Here is a 16854-nt window from a genome sequence, read left to right as displayed (position 1 = left end):
GACAGACTCTTAAAATTGTCTCCAGAAAAGAGCACATTCCAGGCTTGAGCTCGTACCAAAGGACAAGCAAATTTATGGCATCCTTAGCAGATGGATAGTACAAGAACAGAGATGTTCAGAGTGAAGCTGAAGTACAGAGCGTTAGATATAGTTAGAACCATAATTTCATTATAAATAGCAACCTGCAGTTTGGCTTTTTTTTTTTTTTTTTTTTTTTTTTTTTTAACTCTGCAGAACTGAATTCTTGACAGTGAACTCTGCCATGACTAACTGTTAGTAAGGAGAATTTCTGCAGAGGGGATGTGCAAGGTGTTATCCACCAAGGAAGGAGACTAATTACACATGGGCATAGATAGGATGATTTTTATAATTTATACTGGTAGCTTATCTAAATTCTAGCATTTAGGCACAAAGCATAGCTACAGTAAATACAACTAAGGAATCAGTGATACTTAACTATAGGATAATCAAAACAAATAAAGATTAGAGGCAGTTATAGCAAGAATAAAGGGAAGTGATGATGAGGTAAGAATGACAGTGGATATGTAGCAATACTATAAGACAGCTAAAGAGATTACATAAATAGCAATGGATACAAGGATAAACTTAATAGTATACAGTCAGTAGCAAATTCAGTGTTATGTTTATGCTAGACGCTTTTACTCCCAGATCCTTAAGTTCTCCCAGCCTACTTAGGTCCACAAAACCCCTCTCTGTCAGCTTTTAAGAGTCCACACTCGTGGCATGGCGGATCTAGGGGTTCCTGCCTCGTGTGTCAACGTGGTTTGGAGAACATGCTCCCCTCCACAGCAGTCAGTTTTCAACCACTGGGGTCTACAGCACTGATCTACTTCTGCTGATCCCACCTTGATGATTTTCAGGTTGTCTTTTATCCCCTCAAAGCACCGTAACCTGTGGCTTACTTCCTTAGTTTTGCAGACTGCAAAGTAGTTTGGTCTGCTGTTTCACTGCATCAGCTCCAGTCCAACCAGCACGCTGGCATGGTGTGCTTGTCTTGCAGATGTTCCTCCTCCGTTGCCCCATAGCAGTCAGTTCCCAGAAGGGACTCAGGGGCGTTGTTCCTTTTCTTCCATTTATAGCTGTCTTAAGAATATCATTACTGCTTTATTTTTCCTATGTTGTGCCCATTATGCTGGCTCAATAGTACATTAGTTTAGCAATTGTTGTAATCTATAGATATTTTAAGGCCTAGCAGTTAGGCTTGCTCACTGACCAGTTTAGATCTTGACTTGCCATCAGTAGCGCTAAATATAGTTTTGTAGGCTTTAGCAAAAATCATATCACTGAGCAGCCCCCTCATCTGTCACAGGGGCTAGTGATATGTTAGAGCCCGTCTCTGCTCCGCAGTCCCTCCCCCAGCATAGCAAGTTATGCTAAGACCTATTTGGTCTTCACTGGCTTAAGGCTCCTGTTCCTTTCTCCTGTCACAAGATTCAGACACCTTTGGCATGTTAGTGTACCTCTTACACTGATCAATATTTCTTGCAACAAAACAAAAAAAAAATTAAAGCCTGCAGGAATTCACTCGAATTCAAGAGAAATTTATTTAATTAGTGGGAAAGATGTAGATTTCTCTTTGCCAGCTGCTGACTACAGAGCTGTTACATCTGTACTACCTAACGCATGGCACTGATTTTATTTTGGCAAGTTATATCACCTAGAAAATATTTTTACAGGTCATAAACTGTTAGCATTATGTTGCCCCACCCAAGAGATTAACTAACCAACTGGAACTTTCTGATAAATTTCTTCAACAATTTTAGATTATTCCATCCTTTTTTTTCTTCCTTTCTTTTCTTTTTTTTAAGATATTGAAAAAAAAGTCAGTACTAAAGCCACAGAAATGATTTGCAGGTTAGAGAAAATTCCTAATAGAGCTTTGACAGCTTACGTCTACCTACATGTCTACCAAATTTTCTATTAAAAATTAAAACAAAACATCAGAATAGGAAGGTGACTTGATTACAGGGCATAAGTACATTCATAGAGAGCATTTACTAGGAATTAAAGGGCTGTTTGATATAACAGTAGAATAATCAACTACTGGCCAGAAAAAATATAAATGAGAAACTAGATAGATGGCTTTATTGATGGAGCGTAAAATTATGGGAGAAAATTATGAAGGTAAATGATATATTCTCCATCGGTTTTGACTTCAGACTGTATCTGAATGCTTATTTGGCAAGATACCATAGCAAAATGTAAGCTTGGGGCCCAACGGAAAAGCAACTGGTTGTCATTCAATAACAGAAAAGCTGTTAGCCATACGATTAGTGCCTTCTGATGCTGAAGTATCTGAACCCTAATACTTTACCATGTTCAAACTCAGCCAAAATATATAACTCAATGTACTGGCTGTATTAAAATTGTGGTAACAATCATAAAAACAACATGACATTCATCATAACTGAGGTTTTAATAACAGTAACAGCGGAAAAAACTAAAAATGAGGAAATCCAACTTTCTCCAGAGTTTATATTCACCTCCGTACATCTGTTTTTCACTTCCTTTTAATTGCTGCTTTAAAATCTTTCCATTGTTTGTTTAGCAAATTATATTTCCAGCTTATCATATGTCAGAAATTCTCTGGAACCTCACTATTTACTTCTAATGTTTATGGGCTGACAGAGAATACTGGTTTCGCTATTTCTTATCTCCCTTCTACGTATAACAAATTGAGGGAGCAAGAAAAAGGAGTGGTGTATCGTCAAAGTGCGAGGGACTCTCCACTGCGGTCAGTTGATTAGTGTTTCTCCTTGCCAGCCCTCCTTAGCCAGACTTTTTTGCTGTATCCACGGAAATAAGTTTAAGAACTGCAGTGAAAGGTTGAGTGCTTTCTCTAGATAAGCATCATTATTTAAATTCACATCCCCTTTTACCTTTATGAGAGGTAACACCCCCTTTGAAGTTCAGTGGAGCACACAGAAATCATGCGAGAAGGCCAATTAAGACAACGCATATTCTTAGCCGTTTACAGCGCCAAGGTGAACAGGGTCGGAGCCTTGCGCAATATCAAAGCCTGCCTCACGTGCGCAGCCGGGTGTTCGGGGGAAATTCATGATGCCTTATGTAGCTGGGGGTTAGAAAGCCTTGCCTTATCCTTCACGGAGGCCCTTCAAGTACTGCACTTGCAAAACAAGCTGGGCTCCAGACTGGCTAGAGCTTTTACAAGTTCAATTGTAACTGTTAGGGCATTTACCACAATCCTCAGTGCAGGTGTCTAGGCGAGCTCAGGCAAAAGTTGGAGTTCAATCATTTTTTATTAGTTAGGACATCACTAGCCACTGACTCAGTTTAGAGTTGCACGAATAAGAGACCAGAGCCTTGTCAGCGGGTCCCAGGGTCCCTCCGTCTGACAACGCAGGAGCCTGGACGACAGGCTCTGGATTCCTGTACGCTGCCTCCAGCCCCGCTCGATTTCTGCCTCCTCTCTCTTTTCCTGACATCAGGAACGCATCCTTCACAGTGCAGACATACCCACATTTCAAGCTTCGCCTCTAACTTTATAACAACTACTAGAGAACAAGAAAATTCCTAGAGGTAGTTTTTTTGTAAATGCCTGCCAGCATTAACAGCCTCCTCAACCCAGAAGTTCCTTTTTACTCCAGTTCCATAAATCAATAATCCACAAAAACAAAGTGCAAAACACATCCACTATTCATCCCCAGCAATAAATAAAAGAAAATAAGAGAATCAAAGAGAACACACGGTACCTCAGGACACTTGGCAAATTTGTCTGAGTCTTCTATTGTCACATTACAGGAATCAAGCAGTGGTAAATATTCTAGGATTAGGTAGCTAACGGTTTAGAGAGACTATGATGGGCAACAGAATATAATACAAAAAATTAATACTATAAGCTATAGCTATTTTACTTCTTTTCCTTCCTATAGCAGGCGCTATGGCCCTAAGTTGTAATCTCTCTACATTTCAGAACAGTTTGCAGTAGCTTTTTATTTACTTGTAGACAGAAAATATGTCAGATTATAATAAAAAATAGTTTTTAAAATGATTCTGAACTGAAAAGCCTTATCATAAAATAACTTGCTGAAGTTGACTATGCATTAATTCTTAGCATGAGGCAAATACAAAATTAATGCAATAATGTGCTGGAGAAGATCTAAATTAAATATAATTGGATTCACAGTTGTCAACTAATCACACTATATTATATTGCTGAAAAAAAGAAACAAAAGTCTGTCACAATTCAAGTAAATTAAAAACATAGCTTGAAATCTGAAAGCAATAAAATTAAGACAAAAACTTACATTTTTGTATTAAAATAATAGTCACAGCCTCATCAATGAATGCATTCAGGAGCACAACAGAAAAAAGTCCTGAGCTGAGCTTGCTATCTTGTGATCACGCATACAGAAGTATTCAAGAAGTCCTTTCCATTCTGATTAATGTGCTAGTACGTGATATGAGCATTATTTTATAATCTAGTATTACAAAACATCCATCTCTAGAAGCATTTTGCTATCATTTATATACTTTCGTTCAAAGTATCCATTTAGCAAGAGCGTGAAAAATCTGTTACTTATGGAAGCACCAGTGTATTCTCTGGAAACTCACAGATATCATAGATTGTGGTTCCCTGTGTATATTCCTCATCATGTAGCACTGGCATCCATTTTAGGGTCTCTACTAATATATTAGCCTCAATAGCTAGTCCTAAAATTAGAATAGTCATCAGCAGCAATCATTTAATGTTTTTTTTTCTACCTCATCTTCTACCTCATAAATAAAATAATCTATTCCTTAGAGAACGTACAATACTGTTAAAAGAAAAGTGAACTTGTTCAATTCACCACTTAATTCACAACTGGGCAGCAGGAGTCAGTTTGCAAATCACTGCTATCCATACCGAGTAAAACTAGTTCATGATAGATCTATCATTTTAAACCAGAGAAAGCAGAGGAACTTGCTACAGCCATTTCTGTGATCTCTTGAAACACGTGCTCTGAAAGAGTTTAGGATCTTGCCCATACCAAGAATTCTAATCAAATCTAAGCTACCTTCCCACCTTGCAAATGTGGGCTTCCTATCCTTATTAAAAATATAGACCAAAAAATCCCCAAAGATATATATGCAACCTCTCTGCTGTTTGTTTACTGATTATGCAATCTGAATTTGCACTGCTAACGGACTAAAAAAAAAAAAAAATTGTAAATGTTGAAATATTGCTAAGGGCTGCATCTTTCTTTCTTTTTTTTTTTTTTAAAAAGGGGGGGGGGGAACAAAACCAAAAAAAATCCCACAGGCATCCAGGGAGAGAGTTATCCCTGTGTGTTTTATTCTCTATTTATGAAGAAAACAAATTGAGAGCAGGATTTAAAAACCCCTCCATGGAGGGCATGAAGACCAAATACAGGAGGGGAAAAAAAAGACCACTGCAACGGTGAGTTTGTGCAACGCCTGGGACTTACCACTCTGGCGAGGAAGGGAGACAGGTTTCATAAGCTTTGCATGAAAGAGATGTGAACTAATCAACTGTGAGAGGTTCCTGCACTTTTTGGAGGGTAAGAGGAACTGGACACCAGCATACGGGTTACCTTGCTCCCTCCCCTGTACCAGGAGGCATCCCCACTGCTCTTTCCCCAGCTACCAGGGTGCCTGCAGGGAGGCACAGAGGTGATAAGCTTTCGGGAAGACGTTTGGTGCTGCTTGCTCCCTCCTGCCCCACTCGCCTCCATCTGCTTCACGGCTCACCACCACACGGCAGTTAAATGAAAACTGAATTTAGGAGTATAAAATAGAGACGAGAGGAAAACAAACACCTTCCATGTGGCTGTGCTAGGTGCCTAAGAAAAAAGCATTCCATCTTTCCACAGATTCACTAGATAATCTCGGAGGTTGCCTGTTACCTCAATAATCCTTTCTGGGGGTTGGGAAAGACCTTACTCCTTCCTCAGACATCTCTTCCTTGCCTCAGGTTTCTTTTGTTTATCATCCTCTTTGGAGTTTTATCTGCTTTTCTCCAGGTTCTTTTAGAAGAAGGAAACTGAAAAAGTCAAGCTATACACTTGATGGCTTTTTTTTTTTTTTAATTAATATTAGTTCACATCTATCCCTTTCTACAGGCTAATGGTGAAAAAAACAGTCCCGTATTACCATATACTCTGAAATGTGCTGCTAGAATATTTCCAAAATCAGTACAACTCTTGTCACATTCTACGCTAACACTTTTATGGGTGCTAGTCCAAACTAGTTCAAATTTATCCCAATTCACATGGCCTTTTTCTAACATTTGGATGTAGACTGGCATCTCATTTTAATCTGCTTTAAGGATTTTTGCAATCCTCAGCATGATGTGGTGCTCTTGTTTTAAAGATACACAGTATAGCAGCTTCAAGGACCAATTCAAGTATCTCCAGAACTACAGGTCTAAATTTATCCAAGAGCCACTCCTTTCCATCTAGAATTTAAGTGAAGGCTAACTACTTCTTATTCAAAAAAGAAAACAAGCAAACAAACAAAAAAAACCCCCAAACAAACAAACAACTTTATTGGTTGCAGAATGAGTGATTTTTCACCTCTTTCACATGCTTTCAGGATTATATAAATAATTCTGATATTTCAGCTTTAGACAAAAGAGTATCTCAGCTTTAGACAAAAGAAGTTTCATCTTCAGTTAGCAAAGGGCAGCATTTATGTCATTTCTCAAGGCAATCTTTTTGACTTGGACCATCTTCTATGTGGCTGTTTCAACAGTCCTTTTTCTCACTAAATTCTCATTCAAGTCATGACAGAGTTGCACAAAACAAGGTGGTTAGGGTAAATAAACCTTTTCCAGTTAACTGTCAAGTCTCTGCATGTTTACACTGTAATCAAAAACTTATGTAAAATACATGAGCAAGCTTTAGAAATAGGTAGCTCAAATACCTGCAGCAGGAAACTGCTAGAAAAGACAAAAATTTCTGAACTATGCACTCGTTTGCACCTCTTAAAAATCACATAAGGCTGCAAAGGGATAGTACTATTTTCTTTGGAAATCACTTCAAACTGGCATCCATAATCATCTTAATTTCTTCAGCCACACTCCCTGCAGAATGCATGTACTGTTACTTGTGTCTCTAAGTCTCAGCAGAAGTTCTCTATGGTTCATTTAAACTACCCACGTCCCTACTAATACACCATTTGGGGAAAGAAATCCTGTGAAAATCCTAAGCTTGCTTTGTGATCACTGCTGTAGTTCCCAAAGGCAGGCCAAGCTCATTTGAAACTGCTCGACTTAACAACTACAGGTATTATGTTAAAGGCTGCTATATACCTGTTATACCTGTCCTTGATTCCCTACATCACACCTGAGTAACTGAAATGTCCATGTTTGTTATATATTTTTAATAATTGTTTCCTTTCCTCTTTCACTCTGTAAAAAAATAAAAATAAAAATGTGTTGATCATATCAATATGATTGTTATAATGAAATAATTAGGGCTCTCAAATATTCTAAGGAATCAACTTAAGAATCAGAGATAACATTAATCTTTGTTTTAGCAGCTTCAGATGTACTTGGAATAACAGCTGGTATAGTTAATACAACACAAACTACACCTCCTGAACAACCCTGTTTAGTGCATAGTTAGTTAAAATATAGTTAGTTAAACTCCTTTCGGTATTTGTTTATATATTTGGTTTCTAGCACACCCTGTGGCAGTAATTTCCAAAGTTAATTATTTGCAACATGAAAAAAAAACTTTCAAAACTACTACCTGATTTCATTGTAGCTGTGTGGGAGATAAGAAGTAAAAACGAATCTGTGTGTTTGCAGACTTGTATGTTCTAAGAAGCACCTATCAGCACGATTTATCACTGTACCATTGCTAGTGGAAGCTATCAAGAGGAGAAACACTGGTTAAGCTGACCTTGTATTGACTCAAATCATATTTTTACTTTGAACTCAGTTACGGGATAAATACATTATGTCGATGATCACTAATAAATTGTGATAAATGATACCCCATTGTATCAGATACTGACAAGCACCTGGAGACACAAGTGTGGGAACAAGAGAGAATTCAGGGAGAAAGATAAGGGGGCACAGGGGAAGAGCAGTACGTGGCAGCCAAAGCACATCACCCTTTTGCAACATGAGTAACGAACTAGCTGGTGAAGGCCAGACAGTTTGTTCCAGCTGCACGCAGAGGAGGGAGCGATATGGAGGTATCACGGTCCGCCCCGACCGCAAAGGGTTGCATCCCAAAAAATAATGGCTGCTCACAGACTAACTGTTGACCTATAGTACCCCCAGCCTCATTATCCCTGCTTACCATATTAAAAATCACGCCCTTTGCTGCATAATGATATGTAAATAAGGGGGGCATACCCCCAACAACCGCGCAAATGGCAATCTGGCCAATGAAGTATGTCTGCCGCGCTTCCACATCCCACCTTCAGCAACTATAAAACAGAGGACAGCTCACTAAAGTTTTTGGAAGGGAAGAAAATTGAACCCCCAACCTGTTCACCGGAGATTGCTGACGAGCGAGCCTCCTTCTCCCTCCCCCAAACAGGGACGCCTCTTTGGTAAGACTTGCGCCTCCGACAAACGTCGGACACTACCCGGGAAAATATATTATTATTGAAAGCACTTAATTGTTAGTTTGAGCTCATAGAAAGAAAATTTGTAGCAGCAAGTGCATTTATCAACGGCAATTCCGAACCTGTTGTATCTGTCGCTTTAATAAAATCTTATTCTTTTTACTTTGCGAAACTGACCCAGGGAAAGTCCTCAAACAGGGGGCTCTGGCAGGCAAACGTAAATTATAAAAAGATAAGGAAGGGCCTTCCATCCCTCCCTTTCACGCGACAACAAGGAAGCTTGTTAAGCGGTCAAGGCCCTTTTCTCATGGAAGTAACCCCTGAAAGGCTCAAGGTTGACTGGGATCAGGTCTATAGCCATACAGAGACACTGATGTATTACAGTGCTACTTTCTCCAGTGCTGCTTCCTATTAAACATGAAGGGGAAAGTCCTGAAGCTGTTGTTCTACCTGGGACTAAGTCTCAACCTTAAGAAACTTTGCAGTGCTGCTGAAACCTGGATCAAACAATAAAATACAGCTGCTGCTTTTTAAAAATTGGTACTACATTTTCATCTGGCAACAAGTAGCACTTCCCAGTAAGGCTAACTGGCCCATTTCCTTCAAGGGCAACCTATCTCATATCATGTTTGCAGGCTCATTATGTACCAAATGCAAAATTGGGAGTTCTTGAGAGTTAACACACATGGTTCACACTCCTCAAGCGACTGATGAGAAATAGCTCTCCTACAACCCAATAACACCTAGAGCTACTCACTCCTCTCCTCCTAATGACAACAGCAGAAATCAATCAGTTTTATTACTATGTGAATTATTACAGAATATTTTTTCATTATTGGCAGCATTACATCATGCGATTAGAAGTCCAAAGGGAAATAACAATAACCCCACCAGATGGTAGCATACTCGCATGAACAGGCTCGGAAAGTAAGACATTACCAAGACAGGGGTGGGGGGAAAGAGGAGTAAGAAAAATACATACCGTTCCATTCAAATCTCAACTTCAGCATTGTTTATGAGGAATCATGAGAAATTACATTATTTATATAATACCTTTTGCTATGACAAAGTTACCTTTTCCTACAGGAATTCCCATCACTAATAGGCAAAGCAAAGATGTGACATTTTGCCTCTTTCACTTTCCTTTGCCCACAAGAACATGTAGGTGCGATATGAAAAACTGTTGTCTAAGCAACTCAGGAACCACAATTTCTTTCTGTTAAATCCATCTCATTATGAAGTATGAAGTTTTAGTTCATAAGTATTACCAAAATGGGTCTGAGAAAGTACGGCTTATAATGAACTGAAGAGACACTGAAATTGTCTATTACAGGGTTGCCTCCTTTAACTTTCTGTTTAAGCACCACTTAAAATTACTTTTTGTTTAAGTATCACCTTATTTTCCCCAAATCTGACACTTTGTTTATTGATTCTGTCTGTTCTTCAGAAGAATAATGGACATTACAAGATTTTCCAATAGCTGAGTGAAGAGAGAATAGATCAATAATTCCCCTAATCACTTTCTTATTCATGTATTACATGAATGCAATCACACACCATTAATAACTAAATTTAGCTTTTATGAAGCATGACCGCACAACAGAAGAGATAAACCCATTTTATTCCATTTCTGTGTTTTATTCTGAAACCACCGACCTTATTTTTAGGACTAAAGAACTCCTGGGTTAGAAAATAAGAGGAAAAGATGAAACGTGCAATGAAAGAGTAATTCAAAAGCATTCTTCTGCCATATAGAAAAGAGAATCATGTATGAGCTTCTGTCATGTGAAAAGTGAATGAAAGAACAACAGTATATCCAGTGCATAAAGTTATACTTTTGATAACCTAGATTATCATTTTCCATTAACCTCTAGTTTTTGCACACAAAAGCAACCTTTATTGTGACTTTTTCAAATATTGATGACATACAAATAAACCAAATACAAAAATGCATTTTGCAATTATCAAAGCAAAGAGATTGCCCCTTAGCTCTTGAATTTTTAGATAGAAAATAAATAACTAAGCCTAAATCTGCTTTGTTTTTCATGTTGCTTGCGACACACCTTCTCAGAAATATTATTAAAATGAAAATTGCATCCTGCTTTAAATAAGCTGGTTTTATGAATTAACTTGTCTGCTCTAGGTCAGTATACCTTAGTTTTTAAAAATCCCATTAACATATTCTGCCCTATATGTAGTATGCTTACACTAATCCTAAGGATCAGATTTGTAGAATGAACCTTCAACGGTACACAGAAAACAGAACTAATTTTTAGACAAGTTATTGTACTTCATCTGAGATACTTCCAGAAACACTTAAACATTCAACACAACAAGCTTATGTAGCTGATAAAGACCATTTCCTCCTTCGTGCTGCCTTTCAGACTGGTCAATGATACGTTCTGAATCCACCTAATCAAAACAAACAAAATCACTGAGTTTATTCTTAAAAATGCATTCACATAGAATATAGTTAATGAAAACAATATAATAATGTATTTTCAAAGAGCTTTGACTGTTTCAAATCAAACAGACATTAATTTCAGTTCCATGCAGTACATTTAAACGTAATAACTATTACTGTAAAAAGCCCTATCTCATGATATGTCTGAGACAGAACATTATTCCATAATCAGTTCCAAGGGATTATAGGTATTATTTTGTGCTATGAGATGAATAAGATGTCCTGAGATTCTTCAGACTTTGGATGTAATGGGGTAAATCCTAATGTATGATTTATACATTAACTTATTTTTATAAAACGCTAAACACTAATATAACTGAATAAAAGGTTATCTTGGCAACCCCAAGGATAACTGAATTTGAAATATGAAAATAGCAACACTTCAGCTTAAGGCAATATAACAAGACACACTACCCCCTTAGTGAAGGTCTATTAAAAATACATGCCCTTGGTGCTCATCCACTGTTTTCAATCTTTCCAAAAGAGACCTAAATACCTCATTTATATGCCGGGGGGGGGGGGGAGGGGGGTAATCTTACTCCTGCATTCTGCAATTCCTCACCTTCTTCTAGTTAAGAAAATGCACTTGTTTGCCATGGTAACTGCACAAGAAATCTAGTGGCTTGCAGAAGTCCTTTCAGAAAGGCAGGCAAGACTTCTAGCAGAGTAGGAAACTACTTTTCAGCTATAGGAAACGCTCCCAGATGAAGAAAACGGCCCTCTATCTGACCCCATCACACTGATTCTAGAACAAGCCAGGTTTCTGTAAGCTTAATGGGGAAAAGCCACCTGAAAGCACAGCAACCAAAGTAAAACCAAAATGTGCTGCATTCAGATCAGTCCTAAACAAGAAAAGTGTATCAGTTAATGTTTTTCCTCTTCTTTAATGCTAAGGCTGTTTAACAGAAGAACCAATACAAAATTTTAACTTCCAACAAGTGAAAGTTTCCTCTTCACTCTCTCTCAACTAAAAAAGCATCAAGAGTTCTGTTTGAAAAGCCAAAGTATTTGTACACACAATATAAAAAATTAAACAGACTCTACAAAAATAAGATATTAATAGAGGCTGATGCATGCACAACAGTCCTTATGCCTTAAATCCCACTCTACAGTGCTTTCAGCATCTTCAAACTCAGTAAATTTTTTTCAACCTCAAAAAAGATATCCCTTAAAAAAATTTTTTTACCTTTGACCACGGTCAACTAACTTAAGACGTACTGGGGTACTCCTAACTACTCATTTTCATTTTTTAAAGTATATTAATAACCCTACCTGATTCCAGGCATATGATTTGTCAAACCACTTAGGAACAACTGCATCTCGTGGTTTTGATTTGCAGATTAAACTGAAATTACATAGAAATATCTTTAAGGAAAACATTTGTATTTGATTAATTATAAATGCAAAGGAATTTTTATATTGGGTACAATCAGGTCTTTACAAGGTGTCTATTGTGAATCAAATCTTAAACTTCCTCATTAAACTTTTCTAATGTTTCATTTATCTGTGCTTTGCCCCTTTAGCGCAAGTCAGAAGATACACTTTGTTTCACTGGAAAAATACACTTAGTTTCCCTGCAAAAGTTCGTTGGATTTTTTTTTTTTTAAAGAAAGTAATGATTCCCTTAATTGACAAAGTACTACAATTTGCAACTATCATTTATTCCGTAAGACTTATGCATGTACACTCTAGTGAATAAGCAATACTGCTATTTTTAGGGCATTCTGTTTTGTATGACAACTCATTTGCTACAAATCGTCTGTATGCCCCAGTTATTTCCTCAAGCTATGCAAAGTAAAACAGTACACTTTAATTAATTCTGTCAAGATGTGTTTTTTCATACATACATTTCAGTCTTAAGTAGTGGTGACATGTTGTAAATAAAATTAGCTTTAAAAAATGGAAAAAGCAGTTAGACTGTTCAGGCTAAATGTTTTATACATTTACTCTTATTAACAAAAGATTTTTTCAGGACATTAAACAAAGTACAACCAGAAATAATATTTTTAAAATGAAAGAAGATTTTACACACAGAAAAAATGCATCATAACACTAACCAGATGGTCTTCCTTCCCCCCCCCCCCCCCCCCCAAAAAAAAAGGGCCTAGGTTTGGGACTTAGGAAAAAGAATCCAGAATAAAATAAAATAAAATAAATAAGCAGCATATCTGTGTGAGTGTCTGTGTGGGGAGATGGGGACATCCCTGCTGTACATTCCCCCCTCCCCCAAGAAATTTTACCAAAAGAAATCAGTATGTCTGTTAAATTAATCCTTTAGATTCTGATTCATTGAACTTGCAGTTTTTAACACTGCATGACATTTCAAAATGACAGTTATGTTCTTTCGTTTATTTGGGGACAAAATAGGAACCAGAAGACAGATGTGGGAATAAGGAAAAGAGAAGGGGAAAAAAAATGAATGAATGGCAATCATGTAAAAAAGGTTTCAGAGAGGAAACACAAGAAATGCTCATCCAAATGCAGTAACAAACTAATCCAGCATGTATCTGTTCAAAAATAGGAGACAGTATTCCAAATGCAGTATGCCTAAGAGGTTGTTTCTGTGAAAGCTAGTCTTGCAAATCCGTCCTGAGAGGAGACACGAAGCAGGAGTCCAGAGGTGACTTTAAAGGTCAAATTTTGTCTACCAGATTTTGTTCTGCTAGAATCTGCCATGCTAGAAAATAAAGAAAATTCCTGCAGCAGCTTATTATCTGATTTTTTTAAGCAGATTTTGATAGAAGTTTGGAAGTCATACAAACATGGACTCAAATAAGACAAAATTCTGAGTATTGGGAAAATACATAGTAAGCCAGAAAGTGCTTTTCAGAGCACTTTAAAGAAGAAATACTCCGGAGCTGTAAAAACTCAAATATATTTCTTTTTCACATAATGCCTTAAGACAGAATTAATTCAACACCAAATTTTGAAGTTATTTTATTTGTAAATCAGCCCAGTTTAAAAAAAAAAGTTTTTTACTCTGAAGAAATAATGGTTTTGCTTCTTTCTGCCTATCCACTTTCATTGATTTCTGTCTGCACTTATTACAACATGAATCAAGTTACTGAAGTTCAGCTCTGAAGCCTGAACACGGTACCAGATGACAGCGTCCAAAGGCAACGCAGACAACAACTAGCACCATGCTAAACTGCCCTAAAGGTACTTGCACAGGAACAGGAAATTAAATTTCCCATTAGCAGCAGCATTAGCAGTTCTCGTAACAGCCGGTATTTTACCAAGAGTTTTTCAGGTTTCAGATGAGAACTGCCTGCCATCAGTCTGCACTAGCGATCCTTAAGTTAAAAGCACCAGTAGCGCGCACCTCTGAGGTAGAGCCATCGTGGAGCCGTACCATCACATTGTCGACGTACGCACAAAACACTGGAACAGCCGGCTACGGGCTGCCAGGTCTCCGCAGGAAGAGAGCGGCTGACCGGCTGGCTCTCCCTGCCCACGGCAGCACACACACGGTGACACCCTCTCCCCCACCACACAGCACTTGTTCCCCTGTCACATTCAACACATCTGCTGGTGAGCTAACATACACTGGGTGCCCCCAGAATTTCTGGCAATTGTTTATGCCCTTTTAATTTCATTTTTCAGTGCCATTTCAGTGTGAGCAACTACCAAACTTTGGCATACAGCTGTACAAGAGGTCACATTTCCTGGAGAGGACAATTCTAGAGAGCATAACCTAATCCCCCAATTCATGACTGAGCCAGAGCTCTTCATGCAGACTGTTCGACACAGACTCAACTAAGGATAAGAAAGGCCTACTGATGATACCAGCAGCACTAAAAATCACACTAAGTTTACAAACAAGGGAAGGTTTTTCACAGTATGTTCAGCAGCCACAGACATTAGGAGGAGCTGCTAGAGGGACACCTCATTGAATTGGCTTCCCAGGACACTTCTCTCACACACCGCAAGCCGAAAAAATTCTCAAGACTAGCAGCACTGAGGCATGATTTTCAGAGCCACAGTCTCAGTTATGAGCAACAGGGAGGCCTGTTGGAAAAAAGGCAAGTGGCCTTACTTCAATTTATAAATTAACTTTGGACTTCCAGCAACCGATCTGGCCAACACCTCTCCTACCACAGGTTTGCTGAGGGAGGAAAGGCAGCACATACAATTCAAATGTTATCTAGAGGTGGGAAAAAAATTTCTAAATCCTTCTGCACTCTTATGCCATAGGACCATTTATTAGCCTTGCCCTGGGTGCACAAAGCAAAGATATCTAAGAACTAGTACCTTGAAGAACAGGTTCTACTCTCTAGGTTTTATGACTATTAAGTGATCGGGCTTCCCTGCAGAACTAGGGCTACCACAAGAAATCTAAAGCTGTTGAGTATACTGCTTTATAAACAAGCAAAGCAAATGAAACACAACATTAAATGAAACCATAATATATTAGCATTTCCCCAAAGCCTAATCTGAGCTATGCTTTGAGCAATCACATATTTTGGGTTTGCTGAGACTGTGAAATGCAAGATCTCATGTCTACAGAATGATTACCTTAGAAGTTTCTGACGAATGTTTTCTTGCAGCTGGACCATTCTGCCTTGTCCCAGACACACTGCACATTCACAGACTAGTTTATTAATGGCTGTCCTTAGAATGTTTATCTGTAAAAATGCCAATGACAGAATATGAAGCACTCTAACCCAGTCCTAGTTCTGCATTAGATTACACTGGTGTGTACGGAAAGTGGCCACGATATCAATACAACTAACCTTAACCGACTATTATTAACTTAAGCAAAAACTTCAGAATCTTTGGAAATGGAGGTTGATACAGATGACTTCTCAAAGCTGTAAAATCACAGATGGAAGACTACAAAGCAGTAATACTAGACTGATTTGTAAAAAACACAACAATCCTAAGAATATAATTAAAAAGCATTGATATTTGATTAGTGCAGAACTGATGCTTTTCTTTTGTTCTGAAAAGTTTGCCGGGTATCGTATAATAATAAACTGTATTTGGCTTTGTTTAACAAAATGTATTGAGCCCAACTATTTTTTTGTGTTTTTTGTTTATTTTTTTCTGATACAAGTCCAAGGTTATAAACAGGTAGTTACACTACAAAAACATAAAACTTCAAGATTTTTCCAAAGGTTGCTAGACTCCAGCTACTACAACTCTAACAGTTAACAATCTCTGATGCACTAGATTCTACCTAATTCCTACTATAGTGAAAATTCACATGCATGTTTTACCTCTGCTATGTCATCCACACCAAAATGCACATCAAATGTCAGCTCCATGTCATTTTCTGGAAGCAGTGGAGTTCCATGAATCTGATTCCAGCCCAAACCACACAGAACACCAGTAAAATATTTTCCATTTTTATCAACCCTATACCAAATAAGAAGAAAACAATCTTACCTGGAGTTTAGGAAGCTAAATGAATACAGAGACAGACTTACAGAAAGGTATCTAAGCCATGCCAAAGATGATACAGGACTTTTAAAGATGCTAAAACAATTTTGAGACCTTCACATCTAGTCATACTGCCTTTATTGTTAAATATGGTGTTGAAACAAAATTAATAAAGTTATAGCTACGAAAGCACGTAGTTATAAAACTTAAAAAAAAATATAAGTATATATAAAATGGAACTTAAATTAAGGAAAAGTAGCTTCCCTGTGTTATAGTGACAGCCCCTATGTGAGAATCTAAACAAAACACAACAGTAAACCAAATACAAGAACTCAACTTCTACAAAAATCTCACAAGTCCCCTCTCCTCATGCACATTTGAAGCTTGCGCCATTCTACAGATCACCTTCCTAGACTTCGAGCATGGCTGTCAGGAATTGTATT

At 37.9% G+C, this 16854-nt stretch overlaps 1 protein-coding gene across 1 annotated transcript in view; it reads right to left on the bottom strand.

Moving 5' to 3' along the window:
* Positions 1-10192: 10192 nt before the first annotated feature.
* Positions 10193-16854, bottom strand: part of TDRD9 (tudor domain containing 9) — an 83963-nt gene continuing 77301 nt past the window's right edge. Inside the window, exons 33-36 of the mRNA XM_067295639.1 lie at positions 16249-16387; positions 15545-15654; positions 12302-12374; positions 10193-10977 (exon numbers count right to left, since the gene is read on the bottom strand). Coding sequence (XP_067151740.1) covers positions 10882-10977; positions 12302-12374; positions 15545-15654; positions 16249-16387 — 418 coding nt within the window. The 3' untranslated portion in view covers positions 10193-10881. The remainder of the gene's footprint in view (positions 10978-12301; positions 12375-15544; positions 15655-16248; positions 16388-16854) is intronic.

The sequence above is a fragment of the Apteryx mantelli genome, chromosome 4 (genome assembly GCF_036417845.1).
Source record: "Apteryx mantelli isolate bAptMan1 chromosome 4, bAptMan1.hap1, whole genome shotgun sequence".
In the NCBI taxonomy this organism is placed as follows: domain Eukaryota; kingdom Metazoa; phylum Chordata; class Aves; order Apterygiformes; family Apterygidae; genus Apteryx; species Apteryx mantelli.
This window is presented reverse-complemented; position numbering and strand designations above follow the sequence as displayed.